The sequence below is a fragment of the Chaetomium strumarium genome, assembly GCF_033439665.1.
Source record: "Chaetomium strumarium strain CBS 333.67 chromosome Unknown B0T15scaffold_1, whole genome shotgun sequence".
Classification (NCBI taxonomy): Eukaryota; Fungi; Ascomycota; class Sordariomycetes; order Sordariales; family Chaetomiaceae; genus Chaetomium; species Chaetomium strumarium.
The window spans coordinates 6,848,755-6,862,581 of NW_026944429.1; the positions used below are offsets into that span (position 1 = coordinate 6,848,755).

The 13,827-nt window shown below is 55.2% G+C and overlaps 4 protein-coding genes across 4 annotated transcripts; 2 read left to right on the forward strand and 2 right to left on the reverse strand.

The window, feature by feature from the left end:
* Positions 1–3,030, reverse strand: B0T15DRAFT_385695 (uncharacterized protein; the record flags this gene model as incomplete). Its single annotated transcript, XM_062864292.1, has 4 exons — positions 1–639; positions 760–1,158; positions 1,299–1,681; positions 1,746–3,030. 4 exons carry the CDS (start codon positions 3,028–3,030, stop codon positions 1–3), a joined length of 2,706 nt encoding a protein of 901 aa, XP_062727260.1.
* Positions 3,031–6,687: 3,657 nt separating this feature from the next.
* B0T15DRAFT_521591 (uncharacterized protein) lies at positions 6,688–7,930 on the forward strand. Its single transcript, XM_062868571.1, has 3 exons — positions 6,688–7,147; positions 7,253–7,324; positions 7,424–7,930. Exons 1-3 carry the CDS (start codon positions 6,919–6,921, stop codon positions 7,552–7,554), a joined length of 432 nt encoding a protein of 143 aa, XP_062727261.1. The 5' UTR covers positions 6,688–6,918; the 3' UTR covers positions 7,555–7,930.
* B0T15DRAFT_521597 (uncharacterized protein) lies at positions 7,931–11,346 on the reverse strand. Its single transcript, XM_062868572.1, has 8 exons — positions 11,053–11,346; positions 10,846–10,974; positions 10,677–10,791; positions 10,224–10,354; positions 10,080–10,171; positions 9,694–10,027; positions 9,487–9,639; positions 7,931–9,418 (listed from the first exon to the last, which is right to left on the reverse strand). Exons 2-8 carry the CDS (start codon positions 10,913–10,915, stop codon positions 8,367–8,369), a joined length of 1,947 nt encoding a protein of 648 aa, XP_062727262.1. The 5' UTR covers positions 10,916–10,974; positions 11,053–11,346; the 3' UTR covers positions 7,931–8,366.
* A 551-nt stretch (positions 11,347–11,897) lies between these two features.
* Positions 11,898–13,496, forward strand: B0T15DRAFT_482495 (uncharacterized protein; the record flags this gene model as incomplete). The annotated part of the gene is made up of 2 exons (XM_062866108.1): positions 11,898–12,035; positions 12,087–13,496. The coding sequence occupies 2 exons, from the start codon at positions 11,898–11,900 to the stop codon at positions 13,494–13,496; spliced, it is 1,548 nt and encodes a 515-aa protein (XP_062727263.1).
* Positions 13,497–13,827: the final 331 nt, after the last annotated feature.

Consider the following 13,827-nt stretch of genomic DNA (forward strand, 5'->3'; position numbering starts at 1 on the left):
TCACTTGGAAGACTTGGAAGCACTGACGAACTTAATCTTGGTCTGCTTCAGGTGCAACCCCTTTCCGCTTGACGTCTTAGTGGTAGTAGCCATCTTAGCGGTGACAGACGACGCCGGACTCTTCCCCACCACCAGACCCGCCTCGATAGCCTTGCGCGAGGGAGTCCACTTGCGCGAGGACGTCTTGCCGCTGGAGAGGGTCAGCTTCGGAACCGTGCTCTTCTTGGTGGAAGACGAGGAAGCTGGCGTGGTCGGCTTCACCGTCTTCTGTGTGCGAGGTGTGGGCGACGTCGAGGAGGAGCCAATGCCGGCAGCTACGATGGTCAGGCTGGGACTCCTGGATGGGACGACAACCTTGGTTTTCGTTGTTGTCGTTTTCTTGCTCGAGGTCTTTTTAGCCACTCCTCCTGCACTAGCCCGTCGGGTCGTGGCGGTGATCGTCGTCTTCGTCGCTGTCTTCTTGGCGGCCACCGAGATGCTTGAGCTGGCCGACCCCTTTCCCGCTTTTATGCTGATGGAGGAGACTGTCCGCTTGGCGCCGTTCGTTGCCACAATCTTTCGCTTCTTGACTGCTGTCGCATCCTCCTCGTCGTCCCCAACAAAGTCGAATGCATCCTGTAGCTTCCGCTTCGCCGAAGTCTTGGGGGGAGCTTTGGCCATGGATTTGGCCGTGGGCTTGGCTGTGGGTTTGACCGTGACTTTGGCCGCGGGTTTGGCCATGGGCTTGGCCGTAGGTTTGGCCGTGACTTTGGCCGGAACCTTTGCCGCGCCCTTGGCAGAGCTCTTAGCTGAGCCTTTAGCTGAACCTTTTGCCGAAGCCTTGGAAGGCGTCTTGACGGCCTTGTTATCCTCCTTGGGCGACTTGGGCTGCCTCACCTCCTTAGATTTCGGGCCGAGAACGCCTCTGCAGTTCGGACTACCACACAAGCACTTCTGCACGTTCTTAGCTGAGAAAGGGTCAAAGTTGTAGTCGTACGTGAGCTCCTCGCCCGTCATGATTGGCCGGTCTCCGGCGAAGAGGGCCATGCGTGGCTGACCGGACACGATCCACTTAATCATCCGGCAATTAGGCGAACACGAATGGTTGACGAACCGCGCGATACTACCGGTGGTTGCGTCAATGATCATGTTCTGGTCGAAGGACATGAGATAGTAGCACTGGAATGGATGTCAGCCTGATCTATTATCCTTAAGAAGGGAAAGATCTAGTATGTGAGAAGAGAAAAGAAGAAGAAAAGGGAAAGAAAGGAAGAAGGATAGCAGAAAAAAGAATAGACCAACGTCAATAAACCACGTACCTCATTATCCTTGTACACCTCGTTCATCCGCCGCTCGCACTCTTCTTCAGTGATAATTTCACCCGTGTACTCCATGATAATCTGGTTCGGCTCAAAACACCGGTTGCTGCGAACGCCGTAGCCGCGGTCAGCTGTCTTGAAGACCTCGACGCCAACGCGATACCGGCCGCCCTTTTTGGTCCTCTCTTGGAGGTCCTGGAAGGCCCGGTTCGTGCAGTGAGCCTTGCCAACGTTACAGTTGGTCTCATCGCACTCATACAGCATGATGCGATTCTGGCAAGACTCGCCGCAACCATCTTCGAGCTTGCAGACACACTTGGACGCGAAGTCCTCAAAGTGAGGCGTCTTCTTCCAGTACGCCGCTGCGTTGCCAACGAAGCGATCTAAATTATCAAGGTGTCAGCATATATCACGGCATAGCGGTATCTTCTCATAACCGTAACTCACTCTTGGTCATTGTGCGATACGCGGCAGGCTTTGGCTGTCCGGGTGGCAGGGGGTTGCAGACGTCAAACGGCAGCTTGAAGTCGCGGCCGTGGATGAGCAAACGGAGTCCGTTGTACATTGGCGCCGGGAACGTCTTGTTAGGCTTGCCCCTCGGCATTAGCTCCGGAAGAGAGGCAAGCTTCTTCTTCTCCTGAGCCGTGAGGCCCCTAAAGATATCAAGAGGTGCTTCCTGGCCCGCGTAGAGACCCTTCTCAAGCCACTTCTTCACGCGTGTCTTTTTGACCGCCGGCGGCACTGAATCCCGCTTCTCGGGCTCGGCACTCTGCGCCTCGGGAGCTTCATCCTCCTCCACCCTCGCCTTCGTTCGGGGGGGTTCGGGTACCGGGGCAGTGGTGGCTTGGGCGGGGTCGACCTCGACATATTTTCCCTTGCTCCAGACCGTGTATCGGACGGGGCGCGTGTCAATATGGGCAAACTCGTTCGTGTCTTGCAGTCGCCTGAGCTCGAGAGGCAGCCCACTCAGTGCTTTGTCGACAGCTTTTTTGCCCCGCTTACTGAGCGCCGACAGCTTGGTCGAGAGAGTCTCGGCGGCGGCGCCCGAAAGACGCGTCGCGCGACGCGTCAAATAGGCCAGCGCCGGGCTGGACGACGATGCCTTGGTGATTCGCGCGCTTCTGGGCATGCTGACACGCGTGGCCGGCCGACTGACACCTGACGCGTCGCTCCTCCTCCGCGTAGACATCCGACTTTCTCTCGCCACGGCGTCCATTGAATCGTTCGCCTTCGCGCCGTCACCCTCCACCATGGCCACGCCGGAGATGGTTCCGCGTTTCCCGTCCTGTCCTGCATTTCCCTTCGGCCGTCGCCTGCCAAGACCATTGGTGTCGAGAAGCGCAATATTATATGTCGGTAAGCTGGATCGAGTTCGTCGCGGCCTGGCGGTTGAAGCAGGTTCGGTGTCAAGAGGTTCGGCGACCACAATGGCGTCATGGTCTATGGGTGTCTGTTGGCCGGATTCGCCCTGTTCGCCTTCCTTGGTCTGGGACCCCGAGCCGATAGCCTCGATGATGGACACAGCAACGCTCTGGAGCTTATTAAGCGCATCCGGCTCCGAGGCAATAGACATGCTGTCGGGCGAGATTGTGGTTGGAGGCGTCGAACTCATCAACGCCGAGGTCGACGAGGATGACATGTCGTCTGTTGAGGGAGTGGTGCTTGAGAAGCTGGATCCGCGCACCAGCGACTCGAACTCGGCCATTGTCGGCGCTGCCTCTATGGCTGCCATTGCTGTAAATTTTGCCGCTGGTTGTTGTTGCATGACGGATTTGGCTGAGGTTGGTACACGGTGGCCAACAAAAAGCGCGAGAATGCGAGCAAACGCCTGAGCGGGTCCAAGCGGCGTGAGCTGAGTGACCGGAGCAGGCGGCCCGCGCAGACACCGGGTTGCAGGTTTGCAGATGCAACCAAAACAGAAATGTGTGCGAGCGGCTAGACCGGCTAGGAGGATACGCGAAGCCTTCAAAACGAGAAAAAGAGCGAACGCGGTGTGTGGGGCTTGGAATGGTTGCAAGATGCAATGTCTATAAAGTGCGAGTGTCCTGGGAACGCGAGGGTGGGGATAACCTTAGTAAGGTGAGAGTGTGTGAGGAGAAAGGAAGGCGGACTGGGTGACAGCCAGGGGGAAGTACGGTATTTAAGGGAGAGGCTGGGCTGGGGCGAAGGGGGGTGAATTGGATGGCCGCTCAGACACCTCATCAAATCAACCACACAGCAGCATGAATAAAGGGACACACGTCACAAGAAAAAAACCACCACTCCTCCGAGCGAGGCTGACACTAGCCTCACCTCCACCGCGCAACCTCCCGCGACCTCCCGCAGACACCCATCATTCTTCGGTCATGGACAAGGTACCTTCGGTATCTGCACCCCTCACATGCTCACATGCCGTAAGTCGATGAGTGCGCGGGCTCCGATCTATCTAGGAGTCTACCTCTATGTGTCTTCCCACATTTTGCTCTTCACAGGCATCCTGGCCACATCCTTCCTAAACAGGACTGTCCCAAAGGAGCCGGTATGCAGCGTGCTGCAGCGGCGTTGCCTGATGTTGCCCTACAAATGTCCTGTTGATGTGGACAGCATGAACTTTCCCTGAGAGGTGCACCGGTGCTTCAATGACTGCTACTGCATTGTCCCCCTCACGGCTTCAGATAAACGTAGGTAGCTAGTACTACGGTACCTTGGGGGCTGAGACGCAATCATTGGTAGGTCGACTTTTGTGGATGAGCCGGCCATGACGGGGGGTGAGCAAGATGGGCCGGCTAGGGCCCGGCCCGGGGAACTCTCCAGAACACACCGGCAGACGGAAATCGCTGCGCTTCAACGGCATTCTAGACACGGAATGTAGTCAACTCCCTCAAGTCACCCCCCGAAGAGCTCTCTATATTGGTCAGCACAAGGGAGGGATTCCCACGAACATCGCTCGGACCTTCGGGGTTTTGGAGATGGTTGGCGGAAAGACACTGAGGCACGTGCTCGTGCTTCACCTTGGTTCCCTCCTTGGGACTGCAGGAGTCAGTATCCACACTCCAGCAGGAAGACTGGAGAGTGGTTGTGATCATCGCGGAAAGGCAACTTCGTTCTGAGCACTACCTATTTCGTCAATCCCCTCCCGAATCCCCGTAGACATCCTTCGCCGACTCCCATCTCTACCTCGTCTTCCGGCCGGATGACTTTGGGCGGCTCATGATTGCTGACTCCCATCACCATGAGCTATCGGAGCTCCTCTCCTGCATGACCGGCCTACCCTGAGCAGCGGCACGGCGATGCAGTTTCTAGGGAACCGAGCAGAAACGGTTGTTCGAAGAATGACCCGAGAGGGCTTGTTCAAGACCTTTGTGTAGGCACAACTGGACTGGCCCAGCGCTGGTTATCAGATTGAGAATTATCCGATGGGTGACGTTTGAGCCTTCTCGATTTCCTCGTTAAGCGCCCGAAACTGCGGGGCCACTCCTCGCAGATGCTGCGACTTGAGTTGAGCCTCTTCCGATCAGGAGGTGTGGAGGTGCACCATCTGCATGCTACCCAAACAAATACAGGCGAACTTTGCTCCCCTTGCACCTCGGAGCATCTGCATGAAATGGCCTCAAGGCTCACTCATGAACTACCTGGATTGTAACTCCATCGTCGGTGAGGCACCTCCAGTGTTTTACCTCCCCTCGGTCTTACGTATGATCACAGTACTCTTCAGGCCAAACATCTCAGATGTCCCAATTCAGCCCGAGCAAGTAAGTTTGGCAGCTGTCATGGTTTTGTCCCTTAATCCGTCGTAACTACATGGTAACCAAGGGCAGAGTCACGTCTGGATAGAGCTCCCCAGGCGACGGGATTCCCCCATCAAGGGGCAGTCAACGATGGCAGGCCATAAGAAGATGGAAAGAATGGAGTTTCAAGTGAAAACCGGTGACTCGGGCGGCAGTACCATTCATTGCTATCTTTGAGTTCATCCCTTTCCTTCCTTTGCCTCAAGGGAGTCCCCCTTACATCTGTCACTCATCAACCGACACGCGGCCGTTACAATGTCACCTCTTCCAAAAAGCTCTCACCAAGATTTCGATCCATCAACGGTTTTCGACCTCATATTCAAAGGTGAACGGACCGCCTGGCAACAACGGTTGCCGTGGACTGGGAGATTCGGCATCAAAGGGTGCAGATGAAGGACACAGGATTTACGAGCCCATACTATATGATTATGCTCTGCCACCCATTGCTGGCCATTATCCACGGTAACCACAGCACGAGGCTCTATGGGACCGCCAGTCCATTGAGTGGCCGTGCTGGGAGGCTTGGGCAGCTCATGTTGAGCATAGTCATGGCTGGAAATGGCGATCTGGAGTATGGGGAAGCTCCGGAGGGCGTTTAAGATACTCCCACATGGCGAGCCAGGTTTGCTCACTTATAATTTTCGCGACTGCTGTTCCCGAACAGCACTGTGACTGTGAGCTTGATGTCGTCAATGAAGGGACATACCTAGTCAGCAGCTGGTATCTCCAGACGTACGAAGATCATACGAAGTGATATCACAGGCAGGATGCCTCGACCTTTAAACCATCTCTTCCATACCATCCACATTTAGTCTCCAGATTTCCTGCTCCAAGGGTTGGCCTTTTCTTAGACCGCGATAAGGTATCTGACTTGAGCATCTTACAGCTAGGGGCTTCAATGAGGCATCCAAGCGTCCATGGGTATGTCTCTATTGTACAACACAGTTTCTTCGCACAGAAGCCCAGGAAGTACAAGTGCAACAGTAGCCTGCGCTGGTGACTCCACTCCGTGCCGAACGCGTGTTTGGTTCCGGCGAGTCTCTCCCGGTCAGCCACTGTTCACATATGGCAGACTCAGACAGTGTCAATACAGCGACAGCTTTACGTCTGGACTGTTCAGTCCGGACAGGCTTTATGACGCTCAATACTCCGGGAAGCCTTGGCTCAATCTTAGATGCTGACGCCCTCTTGGGAGCTCAGCTGTATGGGGGGTTGAGCTGTCCATCAGAGTTGAACCGGGAGCTCACCAGAACCCCTGAATCGTCTTGATACAGCGGACACTGGGATGGCGTACCACCATAAATCCAAGATGGCCGTGGAATACTATTGTATTGCCCCCAGAGAAAGTAGTACACACTTTGTTTGGCGACTTCTGTCACCCCTTGCACGCCAAATTCCTGAGATCCTTTTTCGTCTGGGAACATTGAAGTCAAGTTGATGAGAATACACGGACCAATCAGTTGGTTTCGGAAAACAACTTTGTTAACCCTTGCATCTTGGCAGACCGGCCTCGAAGCTTGGCAAAGCTCTGACCATGACCAGGGCCCCATTCCCCACACACATGCCAAGAAGATCGAAAGCCCCATACACTAATAACTCCAGCTACTAAATGGTGGGGTCCGATTTTGGGCACGTCACGGTCAAGAGAAGATCGCCAATTTCCGTCAGCCTTCAAGTTTCGCGTGCCTTGAGCCCCACCTACCTACACTACACCAAACGGACCGTCTTCTTTTCAACTTCTGCCAACACGCCTCGAGATCCCGCATCGCACGATTCCCGCAATCTAACTTAAGCTGGGGGCCGTACCTCCCACACCCCAGTAGTAGCGCCAGACACACAGCAGCAAGCCAGCCATGGCCGATCGACCCCACCGCGGAGGCGGCCGCGGCGGCTCACGAGGGGGACGAGGCGGAGGAGGAGGGGGCCGCGGCGGCGGCGGAGGCGCTGCTGCAGCTGGTGGTGGTGCAGCCGCCGGAGCCGGAGCGGACGGCAACAAGGAGCGGCCGAAGAAGGAGAACATTCTGGATCTGAAGAGGTACATGGACAAACGGATCACTGTCAAGTTCAATGGCGGGCGGGAAGGTGTGTTCTCCCCCCACCCCCCCTGATCAGCTACTTTGAGACGTCGTGGATCGGTGAAGAAAAAGCCTGGGATTTAGCTGACCAAGGGGTTGCTGATCTGTCTAGCTACGGGGATATTGAAGGGGTATGATGCGCTCATGAACCTGGTCCTGGATGAGGTGGAGGAGCTGCTTAGAGGTGAGCTCTGCCCCGGGGGCCCAGGACCGACTCTCCAGGGACAAGTGAAACTCTGTTGTGGAGCGTGGACGCTGACTTTGCGGTGGTGGTATGTGACAGATGACGAAGGCAATGAGATGACCAGACCGTTGGGGCTGGTTGTTGTTCGCGGGACGCTGTTGGTGATGGTCAGCCCGGTAGACGGAAGCGAGGTGATCGCGAATCCGTTCCTTCAGGCGGATGAGGAATGAATGAAGCCGCGGAACGAGATTGCAAGTTACCGGCCTCGCTAGGGCGATGGGAGCCATCCGGAACTAGAGCAAGAAAGCAAGGTACGAGGGATCCTGCCGTAATGCAAGTGGGCTTCCTTGCTCTGGTGATACCATCAAGCCACACGCTACCGGGGCCTAGATTAGCTAAGGGACAGGACGCGGTCTATCGATGACTGACAACCTACCGATGCCAGTGCTGTCCTCCCGGCAGAGGCAGGGTTTGCCAAACCCTGCAAGGACACAGCCAGCGCTCAGATGAAACAATTAACAGATATTCAGGAGTCTGGTGAGCTGCATGTGATCTAAGGCTCCGTTCAGTAGTACCAGGCACACTATGTGACCGATCCGAAAGAGGCAGAGGGAAAGATATTGATATTTTCTGTTGTGTTATATAGTGACAAAGCGATGCATGTGGTTGAGTAATCAACATGCTGCAGTTGACTTGCGATACCAGCTACCGTGTTTCTGTTCATATAAAGATGCATCATCCCACTCGCGAGTGAGCGCTCTGAGGCCCCCCCACTTCCCCAGTTGCACCACTTGACACTTCTGTGTCATCTTATACACACCATTTGGAGGGCTCCAAATCTCTGTGAGTTGCGTCCCAATGCGCTTCCCCTCCAGGTCCGGTACCTGCGACAGCTGGGGTTGCTGTCTGCTCATCCAACTCGTGTTTACACCCATCTCTGCCACCTAGGCCCGGCGGAAAAGACGCCGTTAAGAAACCTTGGTGGAAACGATCTCATGGAAGCAGGCTGTGCTGGGGCATTCCTCGGCGGCAAGCGAGACTCCTAGTTGTTCGCCCCGGGGGCGCCAGTCTTGCTATGCTTCACGAGTTCATTGAATGACCGATCAAACATCTTCTTGAGCTCTCGGTACGTGAGCACAAAGACAGTCTCGTTGTCGCGGCTGGTCAACATCACCATCTCATCAATCCCAGCCTCCAACTTGCTCATGCAGGTTAGCATGTGTCCGATGGAGAGGTTGGGCTTGCCGTCGGCTTCGACCCTGTGGAAGACATAGTCGCGGAAGAGCTTGAGCTGGTACCGGTCCCCCGTTTCGGACCAGCCCTGCGCGCCGCCGAGGTCCCCGCGTTCGACTATCGTCATGAGCTTCATTACGCTCCGCGCAACACGGCCATTCTCAAGTTCCTTAGCCAGGTGGAACTGTTTATCGTCGTTGTCCTGCAGACTCAGATCGAAGAAGGTCGTCATGTGCGTGGCAATGCCGCCGATGAAGTTCTCAATGCTTTTGGATTCGCCCGGATTGGGTGGTGCAATGAGCCACGCTACCGCATCTTTCAGGTTTGCCGAGTATTTGGTGACCAGCGAATCCAGCGCTGCTGGGATGTTGTTGAGGTGCGCAGGTGGTGTACCAGTAGCTAGTGAAAGGATAAGCCTGCCAAACTTGACAAGGTCTTCTTCCTGGAGCCCCTGAATAGGCTTGGTGTTGCTCTCAAACTGCACTACGTCCAAAATGGAGCATGCAGCGAGCCGAATTCGGTTGTTATCCGTTAAGATAACCTTACTTGGCTCGAGACACCGAGCTGCAAGTCGGTTCGAATGGATGGTCTTGAGTGCGTTGGCGATCTGGCACACATACCCCCAAAGAACATTCTCCTGCACGGCATTGGGTGCTCTGTACCGATTGCCGTGTGTGGATTGGAAGTAATGTTCTTGTAATGTTTTGGAGAGTGGGTGATAGTCAAAGGCAAAAATGAGGGAGCTGTCGCCGAACTCCCTGGTTGTGAAGGCTTCGTGGACCGTTACGACACCGGCGTTCTTGATCTTTTTCCATTCCTTCATAACGGTAAGAATGGCCTTTTCGTTGGTTAACCGGTAACCTAAGAGTTCATCGTCAGGATGGATCCAGCTGGAGGTAATCATCCAACACAGTTCAGCACAACGATACCTTCAAGCCTCCTGAGGGCGTAGTGAGTCCCAGTTCGGCTGTTTTGCGCCTTATACACCCAGCTCGGGTAACCGAAAGATGACGTGTTCTTCCTGTTGTTCGTGTCCAGGGGAAACAGTGAATGCCATCGCTCAAGCTGGGGCAACCCAGAGTCTAGTAACTTTAGTATGTGCGAAGCGAAAGGCAACGAAGACAGCTAGAACTCACTTGGCATCACTTGCTGGGTGGCAAACATCTTCTTCTGCAGCTCCTCCCGCACCTTGGCCGGCGTAAAGAAATCATAGGTTGTCCGTTGCCACGGCTGCAGTTCTTGACGAAATGTATCGAAGGGTTGATAAAGGTGATAATTGGGCGGCTGAAGCGGTCCCGTGGGGAAGGCTCCATGCTGCGGATAGAATGACGCTCCAGAACCAGCAAGGGCATTGTGTTCGGACGCATAGAGGTTGAACTGCCCAGCGGAGGGCAACGCCGCGGTTATGGTTCCCATTGTTGTGAACGGGTCATTGTACAGGCCATTGTCCTGTGCAACGCCGTTGGCAGACTGCAACTGGATCAGCGAATACGACTATCCAACCCGGATTCTCTAGGCTTACAGGGTTCCCTAAATCATAGTTCTGTGGGGTGAACTCCCGGATGGCTGCAGGATTGAACACCGGAGCTTCGGTGGCCTGCTGCAGGTTTGGCGCTGGGACGATGTTAGAGAGGGCACAATTTGATTCAGGTCGGATTCAACTCACTGCCTGCCCCACGAGGAGTAAATGGAGCCGCGTTTGCAGCTTGAGATAAGAGGGTGGACTTCTTTGCCGGCGCAGACTGCTGACTTAAGGGCGTGAAGGCCGGTGACTCAACGTTGAAGGTCTTTTTGGCACTAGTAGCAGGTCAGAGAAGAACGCTAGGAATGAGTGTTTCTTGGACACAGTCTGAGCAGCCGTTTTCACCATGAAAGACGAGAGACCGTCAGTGTTTGAAGGGGCGTAGATCTGGATCGCCTCCTGGAGGTATTGCCCAGCTCGCTCTCTCACGGCATAACTGTCCAAGTTGAATGGAAGTCTTCCCCCCTTGGCTCTTAGTCCCCCATGCTTCAAGCGGTGGCTGGATTGAGAATGCCATAGGCAATGCTCTCAGGAGCGGGTTTCTCGGCGACATGATAATGACGGCACCGGATCGGCTTTGGGTCATTAGTAACTTACAAGTCCGTTTGGGAAGATGAACCCTTGTTCTGATCATGGTTGAAGGTGCATCCTTGGTCTTCATAGCGACAGTTCCCATATATAAGAATGTTGCGACACAAAGTATCCTTGTTGTCTAAGTGGCGGCCGTTAGCACGGAGCACACCAACAAGAGACCGGGGCCACCCACCTCGCCCCTTTGACCGCGGCGAACCAACTTGACGCCGGAGCTCGTTCGAGGAGTATCGCGTCGCAGCCATGCTGGAAACTCGACCAAATCAAGGACAAAGAAACAGCGCCTTGACCGAATCTACGATATCTAGCGAAGGAGCGTCAGTCCGAAAGCGGGATCTCATCATAGTGATGGCTAGGGTAGGTGTCGGGAGGTCGTCCTCACTTGATGGCGGCGGTTTTCTCCCATGTTTCGTTCGGACCGGCGAGAGGGCGCCCATAGAGGCATGCGAAGTAAAGACAGGGCCGGGTGAGGATAATTGCACCAGGACGCCGACTCAATTGCGTCGGCAGATCGGGCAACACGAGAGAAGCGGCGTTATCGATGGGTGCTGCGAAAATCGGCGTAGCCTGGGATCGGAATCGAGGTTGCAGCTGCCGGCTATTCTTTCGGTGCAGGTCCCAAGTCCCTGGTGCTGCACAACCTGGAAAGAACGTCCAACCTAGAAGCAAGCGCGGGTGCCCCTCCCATCCTGGGCGATGCGTGCAGTCAGCCTCAAAGCGCACGAGCCACAGTTTGTGGGTGTTAGCGGGCCGCTAGCGCCTCATTTAAGGCAACGCACAGACATGGGCTTACGTGCATATCTGCTTCAATGACATAATGCAAGTAAGATGACCCAGCTTGCCTACGTAGTCTAATGCCCACGTTGCCAGAAGCATCCTGAGCCGACTGCTTTACACTCCGCTGAGGTTCCAGGAACAGCGCCCACACGATCCTCTCCTTCGTCCCCGCCTACCATTGCTGACCGCACTCCGAAAACGGCCTTGTTTCGACTGTCGCTTTGCTGCGGGACGCGCTCGACGCTCGAGAAGGACAGATACTTGGGACGAAGTAGTTGCGAATTCTCCTGCCAATCCGTGCTCTTTTACACGCCTATCATTCAGCTGTATTCTCCGGACGTACAACGCCCAGCTGTGCGACCCGGGGCAGGCCACAGCCCTCTGGTTGATGCGGCCATATCTTCCCTTGACAGCCCAGCGGTGGAAAGGAGCTGCGTTACCCCAAGAACGATGGCCACTGGCGGGGACATGGACCTATCCAGGCTCTCTGCAAGCCAACAGGAGGCTCTGCAGCAATATACCGATGTGACCAGTCAAGATATCAAGGATGCTATCCCCCTCCTCGAAAGGTCACAATGGAACGTCCAGGTCAGTATGCAGTTAATGCAGTCTTGAGATCCGAGGCTGACTCCGATGCAGATCGCGATTGCCAAGTTCTTCGATGGCGAGGGTCCCGATCCGCTCGCCGAAGCCCAGGCTGCACATCTTGATATCCCACGCACAACTGCGAGGCATGAAAATTTGCATGAGAGCTTTCTTGATGAGGATAGTCGAGCATACCGGCCATCACAACGGCCTCGGACAGAGCCTGCCCCACGTGTAGTACCCCAACCCCCAGTGTTGTATGAGACCCCGTTTTTGGTATCAGTACTGTTTGCGCCGTTCCGGTTGGGATTCAAGATCTTCTCCGGCGTCTTCGGATTGCTGTTTTACCTCACAGCCTTCCTCCCGCGGCCACTGCGGTTGCGATTCGTTGCATCATCTATTTCGAAAGGCTTGAGGCAGACCAACGGGCGAAGGGTGACCCTTCCCAAGGAGACGGCGCAGAGATTCAAACGCGACTTCGAGGAAGAGTACGGGACGCACAGCCTCCCATTCTTCGAGGGCGGCCATGCCCAGGCATTAGATACTGCCAAGAAGGATCTCAAGTTCCTCTTGACGGTTTTGCTATCGCCGGAGCACGATGACACCGACTCGTTTGTCCGGAACACGCTCTTGTCACCCGAAGTTGTGAGCTTCATCAATGACCCAAACAACAATATCATCATATGGGGAGGCAATGTCCTCGATTCAGAGGCCTACCAGGTGGCCAGGGCGTACAACGGCATCAAGTTCCCCTTCTCGTGCGTTGTCTGCCTCACTCCGAAGGAGGGCAGCACACGCATGGGGATCGTCAAACGCTTGGTTGGTCCCATGACTCCAGCGTCGTACCTCACCGGTATTCAGAGTGCCATCACCAAGTATGGCCCCGACCTGAACGGTGTCCGCGCAGAGCGAGCGGCGCAGGAGATGGCTCGCAATCTCCGGTCTCAACAGGACTCGGCTTATGAAAGGTCCCTTGCTGCAGACCGGGAAAGGGCCCGACAGAAGCGGGAAGCTGCGGCTGCTGCGGCAGCGGCAGAGAAGCGCGCACGGGAGGAAGCCGAGGCAGCGGCGCGGCAGCAGAGACTACGGCAGGAGTGGAGAGAGTGGCGGGCAACGACCCTTGCGCCTGAACCAGATGCCGGAGATAAGGACGTTGTCCGTCTGGCACTCAACATGCCCGCTTCGTCCGGGGCAGGACGGGTCATCCGGAGATTTGCCCGTCAGACCACCATGGAAGAGCTTTATGCTTTCGTCGAGTGCCACGATCTACTTCAAGAGAAAGATGCCGGCAAAAGAGTGCAGAAGCCCGAAGGCTACGAGCATAAGTACGGTTTTCGAATCGCATCAGTAATGCCGCGGGAGACGTTTGAGCCGAGTACCTCGACAACTGTTGGGGAGAAGATGGGCAGGGGAGGCAATTTCGTGGTTGAAGAGATCTCCCCAGATGATGAGGATGACGAATAGAGCAGGTACATGTGTGTACGTATATTGTACCATTGGATACATACATGATGGGCATGTGGTGTAAAGTCCCAGACGGCCTTCACATAATGTATTGGATGTACGCTAATACTTTGAACCCTTTCTGCAAGATCACTGCATGTACTGTAACAGTATGGCGTACTTATTCTTTCTCTCACTCGTGCTGAAGCACCTTAAACGTATCTACCCACTAGTAGTACCTACTGGGTACTAATAATCTTGAGGTCAGGTTCGGCCGTTGTTTGACTGGACGACCAACAGGAGGCCGCCCGATCTGCGGTGGGGCACGCCCGTTATCTTATCGCTGGCTCGG

Bases quoted from the DNA above. Each gene is read 5' to 3' on its own strand.
- B0T15DRAFT_521591 (XM_062868571.1), top strand. From the start codon at position 6,919: ATGGCCGATCGACCCCACCGCGGAGGCGGCCGCGGCGGCTCACGAGGG. The intron at 7,148-7,252 runs GTGTGTTCTCCC...TGATCTGTCTAG, and splicing joins GTTCAATGGCGGGCGGGAAG to CTACGGGGATATTGAAGGGG. The intron at 7,325-7,423 runs GTGAGCTCTGCC...GGTATGTGACAG, and splicing joins GGTGGAGGAGCTGCTTAGAG to ATGACGAAGGCAATGAGATG.
- B0T15DRAFT_521597 (XM_062868572.1), bottom strand. From the start codon at position 10,915: ATGGCTGCGACGCGATACTCCTCGAACGAGCTCCGGCGTCAAGTTGGT. The intron at 10,792-10,845 runs GTGGGTGGCCCC...GCCGCCACTTAG, and splicing joins GCCGCGGTCAAAGGGGCGAG to ACAACAAGGATACTTTGTGT. The intron at 10,172-10,223 runs GTGAGTTGAATC...ACATCGTCCCAG, and splicing joins TACTCCTCGTGGGGCAGGCA to CGCCAAACCTGCAGCAGGCC.